The sequence below is a fragment of the Pleurodeles waltl genome, chromosome 4_2, assembly GCF_031143425.1.
Source record: "Pleurodeles waltl isolate 20211129_DDA chromosome 4_2, aPleWal1.hap1.20221129, whole genome shotgun sequence".
NCBI classification, from domain to species: domain Eukaryota; kingdom Metazoa; phylum Chordata; class Amphibia; order Caudata; family Salamandridae; genus Pleurodeles; species Pleurodeles waltl.
Window position 1 is genome coordinate 111,738,713 of NC_090443.1, and position 26,427 is coordinate 111,765,139.

The 26,427-nt window shown below is 45.0% G+C and overlaps 1 protein-coding gene across 1 annotated transcript in view; it reads left to right on the top strand.

Annotated features, from left to right (window-relative positions):
- The first annotated feature begins 16,266 nt into the window (after positions 1-16,266).
- The window catches only part of LOC138294085 (retinol dehydrogenase 7-like), a 129,609-nt gene continuing 119,448 nt past the window's right edge, over positions 16,267-26,427 (top strand). The window contains exon 1 of the mRNA XM_069233319.1: positions 16,267-16,582. Coding sequence (XP_069089420.1) covers positions 16,267-16,582 — 316 coding nt within the window. The remainder of the gene's footprint in view (positions 16,583-26,427) is intronic.

Genomic DNA, 26,427 nt, shown 5'->3' on the forward strand with positions numbered 1-26,427 from the left:
GTAAATTGTTTTACAAAACTGTATTGGTGGGGACGCTGCTAGGCCTCATCAATGTACAAAAATGTTTCAATAATTACACATTGTTAGAGATCCCTGGCACTTAAGGGAACTACTGAGCATTTTGTGAAAGGGCAGAGTGTAGTGCATCACCACCCAGTGGCCCACAGCCTCTCCAGTTCTCTAAAATTAAGCAGAAAATAATTCACAAGAGCTACAAGACCTTGTCCCAACACTAGCTGCTACGTTTCCCAGCAGAAAACCTCAAACCTACCATGGTTTAAGTCGGATGCAACTGTCCAAACGATGTCGGCTGCATTAACGCTGATGCGAAAGGGGCCCAGCCCTGGGAGATGACCCCTTATGTGACCTCCTGGTCTTACTCCTTCGCTCCTGATGCCCAGGGCAATAAACACAGGATAGGATCTATGAGAGGTCCATGATGGGAGAAGACACACAGTACTACGAACAGGACAAGACCTGTGAGAGGTCTATGACGGGAGAAGATGCACAATCCTATGAACAGGACGGGGCGGGTGAGAGGCACATAAGGAAAGAACTGGCGACATGTTGTACCACCCAGCACCAGAAGAAGAAGAGAAAACATGTGATGCGTGGCACAATGCCACATTGCAAAGAAGAACTGAAAAGGAGAGGAGAGAAAGGTGTGTGGCCAGACCTGTCATACTGTAGAACCTGACACCCACCTATGCGCAAGAGAAATAATCAAAGATTACAAGACCGAGAACTCATGCCACTACTGGAGAGAGCACCCACCGACACAAGCAAGCCACCAATGTGGAATGACGTCACTGGCGACAGTCCAGCGGGAGAACCAAATGTAAGCTGCCCACATGAGTGAACCAATATCTGCCCCATGCTTCCCAGTGCAACCATCCAGTGACAGTCACTTGCTGCTTGATAGGTGATAACATCCCTGCCAAGAATTGCACATGCTGTAGGAGAAGAACAGCACCACAAACCAACAACAGCTGGCTCTCCTTCTACACCCCGACCCGACAGCTTTGCTCCGCTGACCTTGTCCTCGCCATCGTCCAGGGTGACCAACCCTCTCTACCTATGGTGGCCCCATGTGCTCAGCTACCATCCTAGCAGGGGAGCAAACTAGGACGCTGTCCCCTCTTTGTCGCCCTGCATGCGACAGGGCCAGCTGCATTTGTCTCTACACAATAAACGGAAGTCACTGGAAGAAGGACAGCTAACTCAGTAGCGCTCTGAAATGCCTGCTCAGCGAAAGTGAAAACCAAATAACTGAAGAGCAATAAACAATCACAAGATGACACTTTGAATTCTGAACCATAATACATTTCACGCTATCCTGAAAAACAGTGGAGACTGTTATGAGCACTTGCGAGCCTTGTGCTGACGTAAACAAGAACAATAGGTGAAAACTGAAGTATCAGAAACAGGCAGGAAGAAACGGGCTTTGTCGATCTGTGGCATAAATGATGAAGGAGCGAAATGCTTTTCTCTTTTATCGCCTCCAGCTCTGAACCACTTTTTGATGCTGCAGTCCAAGAGCCCAGTTCAGATAAGCAGGGCCTCCGACATCCCCTTTTATCTATACATTTATTGAACAGATGCTTACTAAATGCTTACATGACAAAATGTAATATGGGTTATGAAAGACACAAAATATGATGCTGAGTAATGAACCTGAATCTGCATTTAAAAGGAACATTCTAAATTGTGATGTTCTGGGCCCTAGGCCCTCATTCTATGGAAATGATGACACAAACACTGCTCTGAATGGTACTAAACTGGCTCCTGGGTTGGGTGCCCAGGTTTCTTTTGTTATTAGGCATCAGATCACTTGTGACACCTGTGCTGGATGAGTGTGGGGTGGGTGGAAGGCCAGCCTTCAAGGATTGGCTGGAAAACAGCTAAGTGTGGGGAAACAAGTATGTCTAGCAGGACACTGCATTCCTCTCAAACTTTAACAAAAAAAAGTCCAACCTTTGGTAATGACTAGAACAAAGTAGACACCACTGAGTCTTTCAGTCTGTAGAGGAAGTTGGCATGGCAGCACTGAACAAATGGACAGGTGCAGCTGGCAGCACCCAGATACCACTGCTTGCATCCATGATTTAACCAGATGATTCAGGTCATGAACATGGGTGTGGATTGAGTCCGAATCCTTCAGCAGCATGTCGGTTGTATTAAAATCCACCTGTATATTGTTGGTCGGTCCCGCCTGCTCTCATGGTGTTGGAGTTGGTGTCAAAAGTTCAAACTGGGGTGTTTCAGGCACACCGGTGGAGACTGCTTCAGAGCTTTCCCTTGCGGTGTCTTGGCTTCATGACGTACAACCCTGCAAGGACTGGGACAACATCGATAATGTTTAGACATCTTCCTCTGAGGATCTTGTGCTTCCCAATACCTGTCGGTGGACCAGCTTCAGACCCATCTCTTATGCAGGGATTCCCTCATCCATCGATTCCCTTGATACCTTTTTTGATAGATTGTCCTGTGACCACATGGACTAGGCCAGACTGCGTGTGGGCCACGTGGGGGCTGCTACAGGATCACCAACAAAACCACAGCTGAGTCGTTTGTGCAACTACAAGGGTAGATGACACTTGGTCAGGTGTGCACACCAACTGGACCCAGGTGCAGGTGAGGCTAGCAGATAGTCCCTGGATGATTGATTCCCCAGGATGCCAGGAGTGCCTCCTTTGTTTCTTGGTGGTTCACTGGCGTAAGGCGCCACTCTGGTGGTGAGATGCTTCTTCGATGGTTACGGTGATGCACATGGCATGATGGTGTGGTTGCCATTATACAACCTGTGCAATAGGCGTTTAGGATTTGCAGGGAATGAGGGGAACTGGAGGGAACTCGCATCCATGTAGCTCGGTGTGTTGTTCAATCAAAGCATTTGTAAAGCACACTACTCACCCGTGAGGGTCTCAAGGCGCTGATGGGGCTGCTACTGGTTGAACAGCCAGGTCTTGAGGTGTCTCCTGCAGGTAAGTAGGTCCTGTGTCTGTCGTAGGTGGGTGGGAAGAGTGTTCCATGTCTTGGAGACAAGGTAGGAGAATGATCTGCCGCTGGCAGTCGTTCTGTGAATGCGTGGGACGATGGCAAGGACAAGGTCAGCGGAGCAAAGCTGTCGGGTCGGGGTGTAGAAGGAGAGCCATCTGTTGTTGGTTGGTGGTGCTGTTCTTCTCCTACAGTATGTGCAATTCTTGGCAGGGATGTTATCACTTATCAAGCAGCAAGTGACTGTCACTGGATGGTTGCACTGGGAAGCATGGGGCAGATATTGGTTCACTCATGTGGGCAACTTACATTTGGTTCTCCCGCTGGACTGTCGCCAGTGACGTCATTCCACATTGGTGACTTGCTTGTGTCGGTGGGTGCTCTCTCCAGTAGTGGCATGAGTTCTCGGTCTTGTAATCTTTGATTATTTCTCTTGCGCATAGGTGGGTGTCAGGTTCAACAGTATGACAGGTCTGGCCACACACCTTTCTCTCCTCTCCTTTTCAGTTCTTCTTTGCAATGTGGCATTGTGCCACGCATCACATGTTTTCTCTTCTTCTGGTGCTGGGTGGTACAACATGTCGCCAGTTCTCTCCTTATGTGCCTCTCACCTGCCCCGTCCTGTTCATAGGATTGTGCATCTTCTCCCGTCATAGCCCTCTCACAGGTCCTGTCCTGTTCGTAGTACTGTGTGTCTTCTCCCATCATGGACCTCTCACAGATCCTATCCTGTGTATAGGACTTGACTATTCTCTTCAGGTCACTGTGGCATCCACAACACTTGACATGTCCCCTCCTTAGGAATTTTCTTGGGGCTGCACTCTGTTGATGGCAGGTAACCTTCCTTCTGCCTTCTCTTCGCTTGAAGGCGCAGTGCTTGCACCTCAAAGCAACGATTTCACTGTGCTTGGTCCTGCCATGGGTTGTGTGTCAGGCAGGGTTGGTCACTCCGTGTTACGTTCTCAGTGACAGGCCAATGGTGGCCATTCGGTGCTGGGGCGGGCAGCCTCTTTCACACAACCATGCATTGGCCATGTGCTCCCTGGAAGTACTGTGGCTGCACCGCACTATAACAGTGGTCTCTTATTTCCCATAGGTCCCTCCTGTCTGTGAGGTGGCAACTCAAACAGCAGTGACTTCTCTTGGCAGTGTCCCGGCTGTGTTGGCAGCCAGTGGCCTTGTGCAGGTAAGTAATGGTGCGGCTTCGAGGACACATTGCTGCTCTCTCTCTTCCTTACCTTTCACAGGTGCATCACCCATTTTGGATGATGGTGGAGGTAGGTTTACTTTCTTTGATCTGGTATGCAACCTGTCCCATATTTTCCTTCTCCTGGCCCAAATATTGATGGCGCAACGCTGGATCGCTGTGGGAGGCGAAGGTCTTCTTGTACTTGTGGTGGTGGCACCTTACCACTGTGGGCTGTGCGGCTCTCCCCAGAATGCAGTGGCAGCAAAATGCCACTAGGGTGTGACGGTGCTCCCTCTGCCAGTTGAGGGTGCAGAGCATGCAACTGGTCTTCAGTCTCTTGCACCTTAGTCTTCCTCCTGTCTCTCTTTGCCCCAGGCCGCTAGCTCTATGGTGTTGGGTAGCAATGGTGCATACTGCAGGGGTCGGGTAAAAGTGTTCTTCACGTTTTCTGCTATGTTTGCAGACTCTGACATTCACTGCACCTAGACTTATCCACTATCTCAGAGTCTCATCAGTGCAGTGCTCACGGTGGGACTAGTGCTCCTCATTGGAACTCCTCTCCAGGTCTGACTCTACAGGCTGGCTGCTTTTGCAGGGGGAGCAGACAATGATTCTCCAAACTGTAGAGGCTTTATTTGCCTTCTTTTTGCGGACAGATGACGGCAGTTGAGCTGGCAGCAAATAGTCGCTTCTGACTGGGGGTGACTGCAGATGCCCAACAGAAGGTGCTCCTGTACAGCCACAGAGTGGCCTCACGGTAACAGCTACAGGTACTGGCCTCTATTTTTGTGCAGCGTGGCGGTCCTGCCCAGCTTCCTCCTTGGCAGACACCGGCTGCCGCAGCTGGGGTTAGCCCTCTTCAGGCCTACCTTCTTCATCCAACAGGCACTTTCTTTCACCAAATGGGCCAAGGCAGCAGCAGGATGTGGGACGTAGACAGTTTCTTTCCCTCCCCAGGCTAGGACAGAGTTCTAGAAAAGTGCAGCAGGTAATGGGGGTATTCAGTGGAGGTGCGGCCTTGGGACATGCTCTTCTCCCCTGTTAGTGGGGTGCCACAATCATCTGTCAGCAGAGGGCATGAATGGCGGAGCACCACTCGCTAGGCCACTGTACCTCTTCTGCGTACTGTGCAGTGCTCTGTAGGTAGGTGGTGCAGAGGGTATGGACCTGTGAGGCTGGCATATGGTGGGTGGCAGCCGCTCTGGAATGGGGATTAAGGTCATTACTTGCCTCACCTTAAGGGACCAGGACACATTTGTCATTGGCTGCTTGCCGATAACATTTCTTTTATTTCTCTGTGCTGCCCACCATCTTACAGTGTCTCCCAGCAGATGGATGGCAACAGTTACGGCGTGGTTTAGGAGACAAATGGTCTCTGTTTCCTCCATCAGGCGGGGAAAGGTTTCACCCTTCTCTTGGGGGACGTGTCCTCTTCCCTGAGTAGGCTACAGTGGCAGTGCTGATGTTGATATCCTTCACCGTCATGACAGTAGCTGCGGGACAGCACGGCATGTGGGGGTCAGGCATCCTTGTCACCAATGTGATATTCTGGGCTCTAGGCCCTCATGCTATAGAAATGATGACCGAGACACTGCTCTGAATGGTACTGAACAAGCCCCAGGCTTGTGTGCCAGTTTCTTTTATTAACAGGCCCCATGTCACTCGTGACACCTATGTTAGATGGATGTGGGGTGGGTGTAAGGCCAGCCCACAGGGAGTGGCTGAAAAACAGCTACATGTCAGGAAACCCGTATGTGTCTAGCAGGCCACTACATAAAAGAGCTTAGACATTTGGAACAAGCTTGATGCTGCTGTCTCTGTGTGTATATGGAATCTCAAGAGGCGAAACCAAAATCCACACAAAGCCCTCTGGAGCAACCAGCAAACTGAAATTAAATCAACTGCCACTTACCAATTAAAACAAAAGAAACAAGAGTGAAGAGAAGGCCAACCAATGGTAAGTAATAGGTGGGCTCTAAACCCATTATATATTTTTTGATTTAAAAGAACATTAGACTGCAAGCGTCAGTCTCAGGGGAGACCTAAAAGGAAGAATCACATGCTCAAGCTTTACAGTTAATCAGTGGAAAGTTGTAAGAACTCAAACATGGGTTTAGATAAGGAGTCTGTCATACTTAAAGCTAGAAGAACTGACCAATTATTTTTTTTAAATCTAGATTTTCCTAGTGTTATAAAGGGAAGTCTTAATTTTATTAAATGCACGAAGGTGAGTATTATGCCTTCTTAACTTGCTTTATTTGAAACAGCAGCAGTCAAAAGTAAAAGAATCACAAATCCCAAAAGGCCAGAAGACAAAGGCCAATGGGAGAAAAACAGTAGTTCCACCAATCAGGGTATGAAATAAACTATAGCACTTATCCTGACTGTGAACATTCCCCTTTTCTAATGCGAGAAGTCAAGTAGAGGAATGAAATAATGGTAAAATTAGGAAAATTATTAAGAAAGCTAACAACAGAATAAACATTTCTTGGGTAACGTCCAGTAACTAGGATCCATAGGGAAAATCTCTGAGACAAGGTGGTGCCCAGAAATACTTGGAATGGAATCCACAGTGATGTTGGAAACAGGAGATGTAGCAGGCCAATCATGTAGCTGTAGATGTTGATGCACCGGTAACTGTAGGGTGGGAAAAGACATTATTAATAAATGATGTGGTGGGATAATACTCGCCTCCGTATCTTTAATAAAATTAAGACTATCTTTTGTAACACTAGGAAAATCTAGATTTTATGGCAAGTCACAGAGCCTCCTGTTGTGCTTATTCAAAGCATATATATTGCCACCAAAGATGCAGTATGCACAGGTTTGCATCAAAAAGTTAAAAAAACATTGTAATTCGACCAACCAGCAGATCTCCGAATAACTTCTTGATGGGAACCTCCCCAAAAGGCCTTGGAAGCCATAGCTCCCCTGGAAGAATGAGCAACAAAAATGGAGGTATCAATCCCAGTCAAAGACATAACCCATTTAACTCAATAAACCAGGGTAGGAGAAGAAACTGGTTTATAAGATTTTTTGAAGGAGATGAGGAGTTGGAATTGGAGGACATTCTGAGGTTACTGGTTCTTTGTTCGTACACTTTCAAACAAATTCCTATACATAATTGTGGATGTTCAGGAAAGAAAGGATAAAACACAGAGGTTAAACTGGTTTTGGTGCATTTTCTAATATTGAACAGAACTCTTGAAGGATTAAAGTGATGAGAAGTGATATCTAGGTCTTTGACACCGGAAATACACTTGATGGAAATAAGACATAACAACATAGTCAGTTTAGCAGAGAGCATTTTTAGTGCAAGGGAGATATTGTCTGACCAATTTGTTAGCAATTGTAAAACAAGATTATCATCCCATAATTGACTGTATTTTGGAACAGGAGGATTCCAAACTTTTACTCCCTTTAACAGATGACACACCATTGGGTGTTCTCCAACTATTTTCCATCGATGCGAGGGGGGTTAGCGGAAACTGCTGATCTGTACAGATTTACTGTATGATATGTTTTTCCCCGACTAGCAAGGAAGGCCAAAAAATTCACCACATAGGTGACATCTGCTGAAAAGGGATCAACACATTTTCCAAAACACCATCTTGTCCATTCAGTCCAAGCTGACTTATAAGTCTTTGTGATGCCTGGAGCCTGGGATTTGCTGATAAAATCTGTAGCTTCTGTCAAAATGTTTGGATGCGGTCAGACCATCCCACTACCTTCCAGGCCGATTACAGGAGAGAGTTGTTGAGGATGAGATTGTGTCTGAATCCAAATGGGTCCAGGAGAAGATCCGGGAAGATTGGAAGGAGAATGAGCGAGTCCACTGCTAGTTCTGAAAGGGATGGAAACCAAACCTGGGATTGCCTGAAGGTGGCCACTAGAATTGGAGTAGTTGTTTGGCAATGAACTTGGGTCAACACTCTGGAAATCATAATGAAAGGGGGGAAAGCATAGTTGATGTTCTGGGACCAGTCCTGGGGAAAAGCATCTGTTGCTATAGCTAACAAATCTGGCTTCCAACTGAAGAATTGAGGAAGATGAGAACTGAGTCTGGAAGCAAATATATCTGTGTGAAGAGGACCCCATTTGATGTCAAGGGACTGGAAAATGGAGGGATGTATTCGCCAGTTGCTGGAATTGTGAAGAAAACAAGAATGGGCGACAGAGTTGCAATTGGCTGGGAGATTTTCTGCTTGGACCAAGATGTTGCAATGGAGACAACACTCCCAAAGGCTTTTTGTCAGTTGTGTCAAAGGTTTTGACCGAGTGCTGCCAAGGTGATTGAGGTAACGTACCGCAGAAAGATTATCCATGCGAAGGAGGATGGAACATCTTGCTTTGATTTTGGTGAAGCTTTGAATCGCAAAGGAGCCTGCAAGGAGCTCTAAACCATTTATGTGCAGTTTGGACTCCGTCAAGAATCATGTGTCTCCAGTAGAGGTCTGTCCACAACGAGCATCCCAACCTGTCTTGCTTACATCTGATTCTACTAGGAGTTCTGGGGCCAAGACAGATATCATCCTGCACTTCCACACATCTAAACTGTCTACCCACCACTGAAGCTCTAGACGAGACTCAGGATCCAATGGGACTATATCCGAATAAGCCAAACCCTTTCTAAGTGACGAATTTTGAGTCGCTGGAGAGCCCGATAATGAAGGAGTCCTGGAAAGATTGCCTGAATCGACAAGGACAGAAGACCTACAATCCTAGCAAGCTTTCGGAGAGAAATGCAAGGGGATATAAGAGTGTGTGTGATTTTGGTTTTGATGGCTTTGACTTTGGACATGGGGAGGTGGAGAATAGCTGACTCTGAAATTACTAGAAATCCCAAGAACTCCATTTGATGAGTGGGAGTGAGGATCGATTTCTCTGAGTTGATGAGAAAACCCAGATCTTGCAATGGTACGCAAGTACTTTGTAGTTGGGATTGGAGAGTTGCGAGACATTGACTCAAGAGTAGAATGTCGTCCAGGTAAATAATAAGACGGATGCCTTAAGACCCTCAAAAGGTGACGACTGGCTTCATAATCTTGGTGAAACACCAAAGAGTTGTAGAAAGACTGAAAGGTACAGAGGTAAACTCGTAAACCTTTCCCTGCCATTGGAACAGAAGGTATTTTCTGGAAGAAGGGTGAATTGGAGCAGTTAAATAAGCGCCCTCTAAATCTAGACGGCTCATCCAATCGTTTTGTAGCAAAGAATCCCTTAGATGGATGATGGTTTGCATCTTGAAATGAAGGTGGTTACTTATTTGCTTAATGCATTTATAAATGAATCTCTGAACAAAAGACCATTGGCTTTGACCCCAGGATCCAATGGAGAAAATTTAGCTAACATGAGGTCCAATTTTAGAAGAAGACCCTTCCTTCACTTGTGTTTAATGGAATAGTTTGCTCTGCCCAGTAAGCAGAATGCCCTTTGGATCCACATGGATAGTTATTCAGCATAAACGGGGAAATTATCTAAACAAGCTGGTTCTGCTAAGTCACAAATACGGGATAATGGACCCACTACAGCCAACAATTTGTCTCGGCTAATGGACCAAGCTTTGTCGAACCCCTTTCCTAGGATCCTTGCCAAATTTTGAGAAGAAAGTTAGCATACTGGGATCGATGACTAGTGTGGATGTAATATTTAGTGGTAGGAAAGGTCTACGGCATTCTGATTTTAAGTTTTGCCCTTGTCTGTTTATCCAAAGGCAGTCGTAACTTGATAGAAATATATACTCCTACGTAGTTTGCTAGGTACCATTCAGTGTAATTCAGACTGAAAATAAACTCAGGATGGAACATGGGATTTCCCTGAGAAACTAAAATGGAGGAAAAGGAGGCAAGAACATCAGAATTTACGGATGAAAGCTACTGTTTTTAGGTTTTAAAGTCATCTAAAACTCAGACTCATTATTGTTTTTGTCATTATCAGTATTAGGATAATATGAGTTGTCATTTGTATCTTGAATATTAGCAATTACAATTTTTGTGGTGATTTTACCTGGGATGAGATCCTGTAGCCCCTCCAGAGATAAAAGCCTTGGAGGAACATTGCCCTCAAGCAAATGTGAGGATGTCTCACCGACCATAGGTGCACTACTGAGTTTAGTGCTGGACCTTGATATCCCTTTGGTAAGGGAAACCTTGGGTGCAATTGGAACTGGTTTGGTAGTTATTTTGCGTTTTCTGCTTTCCCCTGCAGACTTGGCCTAGATATTTTTAGACATTAGATTAATCACTATATTTTCAATATGTTTTTTTTTTTTGTTATTGAAGAGTCCACTGCATGTTGGACTGATGACTGAATAAAGCCATCTAAATTATTACGAAAAAACTATGTGTTACTACCATCCTGTTAAAAAGCTAATTCCTCTTGCTCCATAAAGGAAAAAAAATGTTTGGTAAAATAGGAGAAACTAAAATGGATAATAAGGGGTTAATTTTTTGTGAGGAAGGGAAAAGAGCAAAGACCCTCCCAGTAAAGGCAGGCCAGGTTGGAAGAGGGAGCGCTAAGGGGCAAGGCTGCGCCCAGAGGGTGTTGCTTAATTTAGTGAAATCAAGGGGAAGAAGACTCGTCTCTCTCTGATGAGCTGGAATGAAGGCCACAGCACTGTGAGACTTAAAACCCGGAAGGCAGGAATGAGCCTTCACCTGAGGGGAAAAGGCACGAGACTGCCTGTTAAACTTGGCATCCTTGGTGTGGTCTCCCCCAACTTTGTGCCTCTGTTTCCCAGGTTGTTGATGTGTGCTGGACTCTGTTTTTGCTGTTTTTGTTACTCCGGGCACTTTACCACTGCTATCCAGTGCTAAAGTGCAGGTGCTCCTATGTAAAGTGTATATGTAATTGGATTTCCATGATTGGCATATTTGATTTACTAGTAAGCCCCTAGTATAGAGGTGCCTAGGGCCTGTAAACCAAATGATACTAGTGGGCCTGCAGCACTGATTGTGCTACCCACATAAGTAGCCCTGTAAACATGTCTCAGACCTGCCACTGCAGTGTCTGTGTGTGCAGTCTAGCACTGCCAGTTCGACTTGGCAAGTGTCCCCACTTGACAGGTCTAAACCTTCCCTTTTTATACATGTAAGCCACCCCTAAGGTAGGCCCTCGGTAGCCCCAAGGACAGGGTGCAATGTATGTTAAAGGTGGGACATATAGTTATGTGTTTTACATGTCCTGACAGTGAAATACTGCTATATTCGGTTTTCAGTGTTGCACTCCTATCTCTCAGATATGTTAACATGTTGGCTGCCTTTAAATGTGATTAAGGTGCGATTCCCTTTGGGAGCAGATAAAAATATGGAGTTTAGGGTCTCTGAACTTACAATTAAAAAATACATCTTTTAGTGAAGTTGGTTTTTAGATTGTGTGTTTGAAAATGCCACTTTTAGAAAGGAGGCACTTTCTTGCTTAAATCATTCTGTAGCTCTGCCTGTTTGTGGATTTCCTGCCTGGGTCAGTTTGACAGTTGGGATGTTTGCACCTCTCTCTAGACAGTGACACAAGGGGTCTGGGGTGAAGCCCGCATATCCTGATGACCCATCTGGGCTGGAGGGGAGGAGTGGTCACTCACACCTGAATAGGCTGTGCCTGCCCTCACACAATGCAGTCTCCAACCTCCTGGTGTGTGGCAGGGGCCTGGCCTGGACAAGAAAGGATCTTACAGACACTTGAGACTTTGCTTTGAAGTAGGCCTAGTTCAAAGGCATAAAAGTGTATAAGAAGAGGACCCAAAACCCCAGACTTTAGATTACTTCAAGGATTCAAGAGGAACCTCTGCCTGGAGGAGAACTGAAGAGCTGAGGAGAAGTGCTGCCCTGGCCTGTGACTGTGCTGTGTTGGGCTATCCTGCAGTTGCTTCTTCTGCCTGTGCTAGGGGACAGAGAATGGAGTTTTTTGCATTGCTGCTTGAGAGGTGACTCCAAGGGCTTGGAGTAGAGGTTGCCTCCGGTTTTGAAGCCTCAGGGACAGCAAAGGCTTCACCAACCAGACCTGAGTCTACTTGCTGTGGACTCTAGCTTGCCAGAGGGTGCCATTCCAGTTCCTGGAACCCTGAAATTGAATTCCTGGAGAAAAAACAGTCTAACGACGCTGTGCGACTTCGCAAAAGACACCACTGCCTAGAACCGTGACGCTGCTTGCCCCGAGGCCGTGGACCTCCCTGAGTAAGATGAAACCGACGACGCTGTGAGCTGACACCACTACCCTGGAACCACAACACCACCTGCCCCAAGGCCGTGGACCTTGTAGAAGTCCGACGACCCTATAGGTCTTGCGTCGCTGCAGCTGCTGATCCCGCCTGACTTCGCTGACACTGGAGTGTCGTAAGTCCAACGCCTGTGATGATCTGACGCCATTGCAACGCCTGCGGCCCCGTGATCTCATCATGACCCCGTGAGGTTGCCCCGCAGCATCGTGACTCCGCCGGACTTCGCATCTGCCGGATCCAAGGGACTGACTTCACATCTGACGCCGCTTCACCTCCACCGCCCTGTAGTGAGGCCCTGACGCCGCTGTGCGACGCCGCAGTACTTCTGCCCCATGGCACCAGAACCGACGATGCCTCTGACCCAGCGAAGCCCCTCTTCCCGACTCTGTGCACCAGCCTATTTCTAATTCTTTCTTAAGGTACTGTACCTGGGGAGTCGAGAGACTTCGTAAACGGTGCCATTAGCGTCACATTGTAGGTAACAACTTTGTCACGACGCCTCACAATACCAACTTGCATTATTTGTGCCTCAAGGCACCTTTTTCTTGCTTTTAAGTGCTAAATTAATATTTTTAATTGTATATTGTGGATTTTTATCGTATTTGGCCGTTTAGATAAAATATTTACTATTTTTCTAAACTTATGTTGTGTCCTTTTGTAGTGGTTCACTGTATTACTGTGTGTATTTGTACAAATACTTAACACATCGTCTTTGAGTTTTGTCTGCCTGCTCGTGCCAAGCTACCAAGGGGATGAGCGGGGGTTAACTTAGCGTGATTCTCCTTTACCCTGACTAGAGTGAGGGTCCTTGCTTGGACAGGGGGAACCTAACTGCCAACCAAAGACCCCATTTCTAACACTGATGTGTCTAGACTAACTTGACCATTGAACTGCACCAAACGAGTGTACGGGTAAAATGCATTCTGATAAGGGCAACGATTAACAATACAAGCGTTGCACTCAATCTTCATATAAGAACACAAGACAATTTGGAAACAATCCGCACTATAAATACAAATGAATAAGGATATGAGAGTACTTATCTTGGAGCAGCAAGAAAAGAGGACTGTTCGCAGTCAGGATAAGTGTTATAGGTTATGTCATACCCTGATTGGTGGATATGCTACACTACTAATCTTCTCCCACTGGACTTTGTCTTCTGGTCTTCTGAGATATGTATTTTTTTTAAGAAGGCATAATAGAAGCCTCCGTGACTTGTCATAAAATACAGGTTGCATAAATGAGGACACAATGCGGAAACTCAAAAATAATGCACTTTATCCAAAGTAACACAGAATGCACAAGAAAAATGTTGCTTTACGAAGAGGTACAGATGGAAGGTACATCGTAATAAAAGCTCAGTTGAAAGCATGCTTGCGTTTGCTTGATTACCTTTGTTTTGCTGTCCCTCAGGTTTGGGGGTCTCATATTCTGGGACAGGAGTGGTGGATGAAGGAATCTCACTTTATATGCAGCAGCAATAAGACTGCACGTCTGCTCTGAAGTGTGCAGTTTGTGTACACATCTGGTCTCACTTGAGAACAGCCTCTCGGGGTGTGAAGAATGATGTGCTCTTTGATTTCAGCGCCATGCTCCTCTGCACAAATGTTCAAAATACGACTTGTGCCTTGTTGGACTTTTTTGCTTATGCAGGGTCATCCCCAATCTTTTTGCCTCCTGCCTCCTATTTTTTCTGACCTGTTGCTGTTGGCTTTTGAACTCTGAGCACTTTACCACTGCTAACCAGTGCTAAAGTGCATATGCTCTCTGTGTAAAATTGTATGTAATTGGTTTATCCATGATTGGCATATTTGATTTACTAGTAAGTCCCTAGTAAAGTGCACTAGAGGTGCCAGGGCCTGAAAATCAAATGCTACTAGTGGGCCTGCAGCACTGGTTGTGCCACCCACATAAGTAGCTCTGTAACCATGTCTCAGACCTGCCATTGCAGTGTCTGTGTGTGCAGTTTTAGCTGTAAATTCGACTTGGCAAGTGTACCCACTTGCCATGCCTAAACCTTCCCTTTTCTTACATGTAAGGCACCCCTAAGGTAGGCCCTAGGTAGCCCCAAGGGCAGGGTGCAGTGTATGGATAAGGTAGGACATATAGTAATGTTGTTTATATGTCCTGACAGTGAAATACTGCCAATTTTGTTTTTCACTGTTGCAAAGCCTGTCTCTCTCATAGGCTAATATGGGGGCTACCTTTAAAATATGATTAAAGTGTAGATTCCCCTAGAGAGTAGGTGGACATGTGGAGTTTGGGGTCCCTGAACTCACAATTTGAAAATACATCTTTTAGTAAAGTTGGTTTTGAGATTGTGTGTTTGAAAATGACACTTTTAGAAAGTGAGCATTTTCTTGCTTAAACCATTCTGTGACTCTGCCTTGTTTGTGGATTCCCTGTCTGGGTCAGTTTGACAGTTGGGTTGTTTTTCACCTCACACTAGACAGTGACACAAAGGGAGCTGGGGTGTAGCCTGCATTTTCTGATTAGCCATCTCTGCTAGGAGGGAGGGGTGGAGTGGTCACTCTCATCTGAAAGGACTGTGCCTGCCTCTGACAATGCAGACTCCAACCCCCTGGTGTGTGTCTGAGGCCTTGCCTGGGCAAGGCAGGATTTCACAAGTAGGTGTGAGTCCCCTTTGAAGAAAGGTGACTTCAAAGACTAAAATGGGTATAAGAAAGGCACCCAAATCTACAGACTTTATAAACACTTCTGGAACCAAGAGGAACCTCTGCCTGGAGAAGAGCTGATAGCTGAGGAAGAAGTGCTGCCCTGCCTGTGACTGTGCTTTGTGGAGCTTTCCTGCAGTGCTGCTTCTGCCAGAGTAAGAGGGCAAAGACTGGACTTTGTGTGCCTTCCATCTTGTGAAGAAATCTCCAAGGGCTTGATTTAGAGCTTGCCTCCTGTTGTTTGAAGTATCAGGGACAGCAAAGACTTCTCTCTGCCAGCACCTGGAGTCTCTGGAGAGACTCTTGCTCTGACAAGTGGTGCCCTATCCAGTCCCTGGGCCCTTGAAAGGAAAGCTGGTGGAAATCCAAGGAAATCGACTTCGGACGACTCCCGACCGACTCTGCTGCTGAGTCCGGTGATGCCGCCTGCACCCGACGCCGTGACCTTCGCTGGAACGCGACGCTCTTCGCAGGCCCGACGCCGCTGCAGCCCCGCTGAAGTCTGCGACTCTGTGGAAGTCGCCGCACCACGTCGTGACCGACGCTGCTCGAAGTGCACGGATTCAACGTTTCACACAGACGCCGCGATCCCCGACTTCGGGCATCGGCTTGTTTTCACTCTTCACCAAAGGTACTGTACTTGGGGGTCTACACGACTCCGTGTCCGGCGCCGCTGGTGTCGGCTTGTTGGGAACGACTCCGTCATGACGCCGTGTTAACATCTCATCGAAGCATTTTTGTTTCTAAGCACTATTTTTGAGTTTTTCATTAAGTTACTGTGTGTGTTGGTACAAATACTTTACACCTAGCACTCTGAGGTTAAGCCTACTGCTCTGCCAAGTTACCAAAGGGATAAGCAGGGGTTAGCTGAGGGTGATTCTCTTTTACCCTGACTAGACTGAGGGTCCTTGCTTGAACAGGGTGTAACCTGACTGTCAAACAAAGACCCCATTTCTAACATGCCTCAAAATCGAATAATCCGCACAATAGAAGAAAGTGAAAATATGCCAATTCTAATAAACAAGTTATCATCTGCTTCATTAAAACCTTTCTGAAATCGTGTGTAGTGAATCAGATCACAATGTTGTTTAGTTATAGTTGATGATTTTAGGCTCTGGCTGCTCTTCTGAACTGCTTCAATAATCAGACTTTTCTTTTCCCTTTCCCATGGCTTACTGCCTTAAGACACTATGATGTGGATGTGCCTGGCGGCCCTGCTGGGCTTGTACTTTCTCTTCCGCTGGTACCGGGAGAGGGAGACAGTACCGAACCTCCAGGAGAAGTACGTGCTGATCACCGGCTGCGACTCTGGGTTTGGGAACCAACTGGCTCGGCAGCTGGACCGGCGCGGGATGCGCGTGCTTGCGGCTTGTCTGACACAGAAAGAGGCGGACCAGCTGAGGGAGACCACCTCCCAGAGGTTGCAGACGGTCATCCTGGACGTTACCAACAGAGACAGTGTGGCCGCTATGGCACAGTGGGTGAAGGACCAAGTGGGAGAGAAAGGTGAGGACTGAACTGGTTTCTGTTAATTTTCAGTTTGACTGTTATTCTCAAATACATTTTGTTAACTGTGGAATCACTTCACCAAACTTATAGAGCTAGCAAAAGTGATATCAGGTACCCTCATCTGCTTCACACACTGTCATCACGTGACCTTTGACTCCGAAATCATAGGACGTGAATTAATATGACAGCTCACCTCAACTTCATTTACGTATTAATTTATAGAGTGCCTATGGCTCAGGAAGCACATAGATCAGACAATATGCCAGACGATACACTACAGTTGAAAATAAACAGGGAGGAGGGCAAGAATATGATGAATGAACTGCAAAGTCGTTTGAAAATCTCCCTGCAAGAAATGGGCCATTGGAGAGAGCCATAGGATGAGCAGCATTTGACAGGAGTTAAAAGGCAGTTGATGATTTTACAGTCAGGGCCAGCAAGGAAAAGCATTGTCAAAGCCAATAGGCCGCATCTTTGACTGGCCCACTGCTTGAAATATTTATTTTGGGAGGAATGCTCCCAGTAATGACATATAGGGAACTGCATGGTCAGCATGCACTAAATAGTGAAGGTGTGGTACTAGAATATCATTATTACAAGTTATATTGCACCATTGGAGCTAACAAGCATTGGCAAGTGTTGGCTCTCAGCCTTTTGACTTTGTCACTGCCTGTTCTGTTTTGTCATAGTTTTTGTAAAATGTTATTGTTGAGAAGCCAGGCCATCACCAATATATATTATTACATTAGCTAAAAACTACACTTTTTTGGTCTAAAAAGTGCACATTATCATAGTAGTTTGTGTAGTGAAGATAATTACTTTGTGCAGATATGTCCTTCTTATTAAATAGCAGTATGCCACCATCACAGGGAAGTCAGCCAAAGACGAATAGGGCTGCCTCTTGCCCCATACTGCATGCTGTAAAGGGTGGTTGAAAATGTGCATGAAACAACAAGAGAGAAATGGGTGGAGAGGGCTAACCCCAGACCTAATAATAAAATAATACATTCAATAGTTCATCAGTTTGTAAAAGATATTCAGACCACTATATTTCTGTTAGAGAATATTTTTGATATGGATATTCTGACATGCAACTGCAGCGAGATCTATCTCTTTACATTTTAATACAATTCTGCATTAGCAGTGAGAGCTTTAAACACATACATTTTCCTTTGTGTTGTTAGATCACTGTATTATTATCTTCCTTCTTAAGCATTATGAGTAAAATGTTTAACAAATTATGTATCTGGGAATTTGCCTCCAATTTATATTTGAGGAAACTATTGACATGATTAGAAACTGAATGGGTTTGATAAAGTTTTAGGTAGAATTTGAGGTTCTCCTGGAAAAACTCTGTGGGTTTCAACATTAATTCTGTAGAAAGTTTAATGCACATAATTTGCGTAGATGGTCCATATCTGTACAAGTTTCCTGCTGGGTCCAAAAATGTAACCACTGGTACTGTGCACAACTTAATATAGACCAATCAGTTCCAGTCATCATCAAACCCACTACACCTGTGGCAATATCCTTAAGAAGACAACAGCAAAATGTTAAGGAAAGGTGTCACATGTCACAATATATCACAGCAGTCCCAAATGTTTCCCTTTAACGCAGTATAACCCAAATGTTTGCAGAAATATATGTGATGCCTTGAGCATAATGAGTATAAGTAACTGACCTTATATGACAGGTCTTGTTTCCCAAAGCAGTTAGGTAACCTTCTACTTACTTTAAAAAATATGTATTCTGTACCGCCCCAATAATGAATCTATAAAATAAAAGCATTTTTTGCTATTCAAAAAAGGCAAATCTGCACTTTAAACTAATGTAATCTCCTCCAATATGGATCGAGCAGGAATTCCAGTGAGGCAATGCCTTGGAATGTTTTTGTAGACCCTCACTCACATTTGAGCAATCCATTCCTATCCCCAAAATGCATGGAGAGTTAATCCTGTCAAGTGCAGTACTGAATGAGTTCAACTCCTTCAGCCAGCCATACTCTTGACTTATTGTTCTCTTTACAGAGTCTCTCAGAGTAACCTCTGATGATCCTATGACTTGATCAGATCACTTTCTTATAAACGTTTCTGCGAGTTTTGCCATTCGCTCCCCAACAGGCCATTTGACTCCTGCTACCAAATGTAGAAGCTCAAAGAACTTGAAACACAACACTTTTGAGGAAAAATTCCTCCTATCCAATTTGGGAGAGGTCATATGCAACAATTATTTGGCTTCGTTATTATTTTTGTGCTGGACAGAAGAGTTGGGGAGGGGGGCTGCAACATAATGGAGGGCGGGAGGGGTAAGCAACATGAGGGACGTCGGAGCAAGAGGGTGTGGACCAGCCGCGGCCCGTCCTTCAGGGTGGAGGGGCCACGCCCCCCCAGTTTTTGCCCCTCATGAAGAGTGTCTGTCAGGCCGAGCAAAGATCAGCCTGACAGACACTCTTCATGTTCAGGTCAGGCAGCCATGAGCGAGACATGCGCGATTTGCGCAGACTCCTGGGTGCCTGAGCTGAACCTTGCTGGGCTGAAGAGGTCATAGCTCCTACCTGCACAAGTTAGCGTGTTGGACCTTAATAAGTAAACTTACAAGGAGATGCGAATAGGTCGATTAACCTTTTGACTCGCTTTGAGGTTTTCCCACCATATATCCCATACATGCATATCAATAACAATCGATAACATTAGTAATCAATGGAAGTCAGTAATTGTCACACACCATGACCTTTCAGACATGAATAACCACACCTTTATGTAAAAGTTAGATTTTTTTATTTCCCTTTATTAACACTGCTAATGTCACATAGGTTAATCTTAAAATCAATTGATAAACATACAGAAACATCACTGGCTGACCCAAGCGGCAAAAGAATCACAATCTAATCAAAGCTTGAGCTACGACACATTCTAAAAATTACAGTACAAATTAATAACAAGAAGAACTGCGCAAACGTAAAAACATACATTTAGGTTCAGCAAAGAAATGACATCAAATGTTATTTCATATATTAAACTTCATTAGTGAAGACCCTAACTAGCACCAGATTCGAATAGCATGTTTGGGCTTCATGCAAAACAATTTAGTCAACACAAATTTGAAAAACATCTAACTATGCCTCTATCAAAATAGCGGTTCGTACCTAGAAACAAAAGCAAATAAACATAGCAAACAACATTATAGTCAATATACCTATCCTCAGTTGGGATCAGCAATTTGTGACTGTCTTCATCCTCGGGACATCAGTTCTGTCAGCGAGGCATCAGGTTTCAGCATCAAAGTTCAGAAAAGGCAAAGTCTCTTTAAGCAATAAAGTTAAGCATGCCTCTTCTCAAGACGGAAAATGGGAAAATGAGTTGTCTTCCCCCAGTGCAGTCTGACTAAGTTAGATTTCCTAAAACTACTTCCCAAGTCCCTGTTGGTCAAGGGATCGCATGTTCACACTTAAAACTTAAACTTCAAATCTACATTTCTACTAGGACATGTTTCAAATGTCGATGATTGACTCCTTCCGCACTGTTCTCATCATCCGGCTCACGAGGTAACAATATTGTTGCAGCTTGTACTCCAGTCAGTATGGTCATTGTTATCTCCTGAGAAAGTCAGTCTCACACACATTACATTAACAATGTTGCATTAGCTAGTACATCATCTCCTACCAAGCAGTTCTCATGAGAAAGACTTTTAGCTATGAGCATTTGGTCAGCACAGTGGAAAATCACAATTTAATTCTCTAAGGATCCATTTTGTAAGTCGCTTAAGAAATACAGCTCGACAGGAAGCCATGCAACTAGGCCAAGACCTCCACTAAGTTAAGATCTACAATTAATAAAGCTAATACATATTGCATAACCCTTAATATGACATATTACTACATTAATCAAACATAAGCTCAACATTTCATATTCATAAGCCATTAATAAGTACTCTTTGTGAACATTGTTGGCCACTCACGTGGGCGCACCTTCAAATGCGTGCATTATGTTTCTCTATATTATTACATTTTCTACGCAAATTCAACACTCAAAATACATGAATATTCATTAATAATTTCATTAAAAACTCAGCATTAACACATGCATGCTTTAATTGCTTTGCAAACTGCCACTGGTATGGCACAGGGTAGGGAAGTACTGGAGAGGGAGGGTTCATAGAATGAACACCCCATTAGGCACGAGTATGAGTATCTTAAATAATAAATTATTTCTCTTCTTCGCTGCACAGAACAACAAACATCCCCAAGCTCGAGCAGTTCTGTTTTACCTCCTGCATGAAACTCTTGCTTCATTAATGGCCTAGCTCATCTTGTTTTTACTTTAATGCTGCTATAAATGCCAATACATTTTCATTGTGTTTCAAAGCCACCTCCACATGTTTGGAAGCCACTTTCACAAGTTTGAATAGGTCCTTCTGCAATAGCAAATGATCTCTGCAATAGTCCTGCGCTCAGAGGAGCTAGATTTGTGTTTTATCATACACCGAAAATATATATTATTAAAGACCTCTCAGGCAGCACAGTATATAACAGAACGAAAAACACTCAGTATTCGTGTATCAGACTGCCACATCTGATATCTCACAATATAATCAAGCCAGACAAAGGGAATGGTAGGTGGGTAAAGACAGAGTGACATCCACTGCTCTCCTGAATACCTAGCACAAGCCATAAGGCAACAATATATTTCCTTGCTAAATTCTTCACACCCCTTTGTCACCCTTTACAATTGGAGTTTCATGGCAGCACAGTTTCAGATAGCTGCCGAAGTTTGTAATGTTACTGAAAGCAAGTCAGGAGAATCGCTGAACCATGTCCTCACTTCTCCCCATTACATTAACAAGTTGAAGTACCGAGAGGCATCACGCTTTGTCCACAATCACACAATGTATAGTCATGTGCCAAAACCAAATGACAGCTTCAGATGTTACTGGTATTAAGTGTTTTCGCACCTGGTGACACAGTATGGATCCAAATTATGCTGTAAGTATAAGTGCTGCTTGATGCTGCTTTGTTTTCTTGTATACACTTTACAGCCAGAGCATCTATTCCCTTGTCATGTGGCAGCCCTAGAATCGGTGCTCGCTTATCAGTGGACAGCTCAGTGCATTCTGGGACCTCTGGGTCCATATTTTAAATGTCAAAGTACTGCACTCCTAATTGTAGTGTTTTATTGACTACAAACCAGCTCTAAGTGACCCGCCTGAGGTGGGCCTACCTGGCACTGCTGTGTCTGACTGGGCCATGCTCCCACCCACATTACCTGCTTCTTCCTGTAGTCAGGACAAAGCTGCCAATGTTGATCTAGGGAAGACAAGAGATGGTCGGGCCCTGACACTGGCAGAAGAGAAGCAGCACATGTGAAACCACCTCTCATTAAAAAAACATACACACTTACATGCACACACACACACACATACATGCACACCCACCCACCCACACATGTATATACACACTCATGAAAACACACACATACGCACACACGGCCCAGCATTCACATGGTGTAAATGGGCGAATGCATGCATCTAGGCGATTTGTCATAAATATCTATTAATTGATGTAGCTGTAGTAATGTGAGGAAGACTGGTGTTTTGGGTACTTTCGCTTTTTCCATTTTCTGCTCTAGGGAGTGGAGGTGAGGGGCTTGTAACAGAAAACGTGCAACATTTACAAAGGCAAACACATCTTGTACCTGATATTGTGTTTCTCGTACTGTGCCAAAGATGCAGCCACCAATCTATGGCTGGTGCCTTCTAGTGTTTAAATTGAGAATCTGCTGGTTCCTTTAGACTGCATTCACAATATAGAGTGGTGACGTATAGTTTTGGGTGTACCATCATGGGTTAGAGGAGCGACATAGTAATGTAATACACAGTACACACATTGTGTGCCTTAACGTTACTAATGTTAAGTGCAGATCAATTTTTTTTTAATGAAGGTGCATTCACAGTAGAAAATAAGAAGTTTATGTATATGTGTGTTCTAATGTTTGATTTTAACATGCTGAATCGTAGTACTTATGCACATTGTAATTTCTGTATTCTGATTATGGTATAATGGGCTTTCACAATGGCAGAAGACCCGTGGCCTACTTTTCGGCTACTCTTGATCCTGTAGCATTAGCGCTGCTAGGTTGCCTTAAAGCAGTGTTAGCTGTCAGTGTGTCAGCATAGCGATATGTGAAAATACAGTTATGGGTCATCCATTAACTGTTTATGTCCTGCATTCTGTTGAGCTGTTGTTGACAAGAACCCAGCATTTGACAAGTAGCCACCTTCCTAAGTGTGAACAAACCACACTTGCGTCTAATAATGTGATTGACAAGCACAGTGCTAGTCTAAATCCTGCTATGCTATTGCCCATATCAGACAATGAAAATTATGATTGTGAAGTGGAGCAGGACTGGCTCGGTGTTGCTGAACTATGCACCAGGTCAAAACCAGAAATATGAGATTAGTCACTACCTAAGTCTGATTTTGAGCAATATGTGGATGGCTCATGTTTTAGAGACAATGGAGGAAGTTTGAGAGCTGCTTATGCAGTCTGCACAATTTCAGGAGTCGTTGGAGCTTCCTGACTTCAAGAAATATTTTCTGCACAAGTGGTTGAATTGATTGCTATTACTAGAGCCTGCTGTGTTTTAGACCAGCTGAAGGTGACGATTTTCACTGCTAGTATGGCTTTGGTGTTGTGCATGACTTCGGGCACAGGGGTTTATGATGTCTTCCAAATCACCTATCAAGAATTGTGAACAAGTTAGGAATCGTCTTGAGGCTTAACAGATCCCTAAATAAGTTGCAGTGGTCAAGTACCTTACACACTGTAGTAGAGATGATCATGTAACTTTGGGCAATGGATATGCTGATGAGGTTGCAAAGTACTGTGCCCACAATGTCTATACCTTTAAAGGAGAATATACAAATGAGGTTTGGGTTAGAGCAGGTTGTGTCAAGAGAGAGGACAACATTTGGGTTCCAATGGATTGAAGACCTGTGTTCCAAATATTTAGTTGCCCCCCAAAATCTAGGCATTTCCATGGTCCAGATCCATGTTGGTAGAGATGCTGTGGTATTATTGTTTAGGCAAATGTGGTTTAATCCTACAGTGAGATTGATGGCTGAAGCAATGTGTCACAGATGTATTGTGTGCCTGCAGAACAATGTTGGAAATAGAACTTCAGTAACACTAAGTCACAAAGGGAGATCTGGAGGTCCCTTTAATAGGATACAGTTGGACTTTATAGAGATGTCTGTGTGTAACAGACTGAGATATGGCCTGGTAGGATTGAAGCTTACCCGATCAGAAGAAATGACAGTCTCACTGTAGCAAAATTGCTGTTAATAGAACTTATTCCTAGATTTGACTTCTCAACCTCTCTAGAATTAGAGGGTCTCGTTCTAATAATAAGGTCCTGAAATTGTTGTGTGCATCATTGCAACTGGAACAGAGACTACATTGCAGCTGTAGACCTGAGGATGTGAGTCTTGTCAAACAGGTTAATGTGACACTGATATCCAGATTGGCAAATGTGTGCGCCTCAAAATCTTGTAATGGCTCAATGCTTTGCCCTTGTGTTGATGAGTCTTCACAGTGTACCTGATCGGAGGATGGGACTGTCTCTTCATGAGATAATAATTGACAGGGCTATGAGATTGTCATCTATACCTGCTAATGCACTTGTGAACATTACTGATGATATGATCCTTGATTACTGCAAAGGGCTATCTGTGTCTCACCAGGTCAGAGCAGCAACAGCGTGTCGCATCAGGAACAGTGTCATGGCCGCAGTCCCGGTAACTGGGTCCTGGTGAAGAAATACATAAGAAAGACGTATCAAGTCATCTTGGTGACAATGACAGCAGTTAAATATGAAGGTCTCCCTAACTGGATATTTGCTTCCCATACTCGCAGAGATGAGTGTCCCCTTGATGTGACAGCACCTGTGTCAGAAGTACTGGGGGTGACAGAGAGACAACTGGAGCAGGTTAGTCAAGCTCTTGGGGATCACAGAGAGCCTGACACAGCACTGTTCGATTTTAGGGGGGTCTGGAGAGATCCACAGTCGAAACCGAGATGGAAGAGTCTCGTCCTCTAGTGGCAAATTAGTCAAGTTCTGATTCACATCCTGATGAAGGACCTAGTGCTGTGAGAAAGCGAGTGGAAGCTGGAGACTGTTAGCCCAAAAGGCAAGAAAGAGGGACACTGAATTTACTCAAAGAGCGTGTGCCTCAAACAAATTCTAGAGGACACCGAGAACTCTGATTTTCGTGAAATTGAAAATGGAGGGTTGGCACTGAGGCGATCTAAAAGAACTAGAGTGCCCTGTCGGAGGTACACGTCACCTGAATGGGCATTCTCTATTGCAAATGACGGCGAGAGAAAATTTTGGAAGTTTGGGATAACTCTGCAGATCAAATTGAGCCTCCCTCAACCTAAACCTGAACTGAGTTCCATATTGCACTTCCCTTGAACAATTTGAATTTAGAAATTGCTGATCATTTGAACTGAACAGGACTTTGTTTTGAAAAAAAGAGACTTTTTATATAAAAGAAATAAGAAAAGTACCCAGGTCCGAGTCATAGCTGAAGGAGCGTAAGGGTGTCATTTAGAAGAACATGGTAAGGGTAAGAAAGACTCATGAAGACCTTGTAAATAATTTCTTGGCACAGCACTTGAACTATGTTTTGACTCTTTGCAAAGGTGGAATTTAAGACAGAGCACTCTGCTGCTGTAATCTGCCTTACAATCTGATTTTAGAGAAGTTATGGAAACTAACAAAACCTAATTAGGTGCAACATTGATTGGTTTTCTTGTAGTATTAATTGATTTATTGGTAGAATCATGCTTCCCTATACCTTCTATAGTAATTAAGTTTCAGTCTAGTGTTCCCCCACAAACACTGAGGCCCTCATTTCAACCTCAGTGGTCTTTTCCTAAGACCACTGAGGTTCCGCCGGGCCGAAGACCGCCAGTGTTTTGGCAGTCTTCCGCCAACCATATTATGACTGCTGGTGACCCTCCACCCTTTTTTGGATGGAGAGTCGCCATCAGCCATACTGGCGGTCAGCGGTGTAGTGGAGGCTGCTCCACCGTCACTGCCACGTCATCAGAACACCGCCCACCGAATTACGTCCCAGTATTCGGCGTGGCGGTATTCTGGTGACGGGCTGCTGGCAGCGGAGCAGCCCCCATGGATCCCGTTCCCTCCCGGAGGACCACCGAAACAGGTAAGGTGATCGTCCGTCGGGGGGGGGAGTGTTGTGTGGTGTGTACGTGCATGGGGGTGTGAGTGTTTAGAGGGGGTGTGTGAATGCGTGTATGTATGTGGGAGGTGTAATGTGTGTAGGGGAAATGTTCAGTGTATGAATGTGTGCATGTGTGCATGTATGTTCGCATGTAAGTGTGTGAGTGATGGGAGCGTGAGTGAAGGGGGATGGGGGATGTTTGGGGGGTCTATGGGGGTCGGGGTGGGGAGGGGGTCCTACTACCTTTGGGGGGTGGTAGGGGGGCCGTGGGTGTTGGCGGTGGACTCAGGGGAGGGGGTGGTGTGAGGGGGATTGAGACCCCAATCAATGGCAGGGAACAAATTCCCTGGCACTGATAGTACCTACTGCCATGGATTTCATGGCGGTTCAAAACCCCACGAAATCCATGGCTGTATGCGCGGTCATGATACCGCCGGCGGATTAGTGACGGCCGCTTGGCTGGAGACCATTGTCTCCAGCCTGGCGGTCGTTACCGCCGTGGCGGACGGTGCGTTACATTGGCGGTTTGACATATTCCAAACCGCCAATGTCATAATGGGGCGGTAATGACCGCCAGCCTGTTTGCAGTCCTACCACCA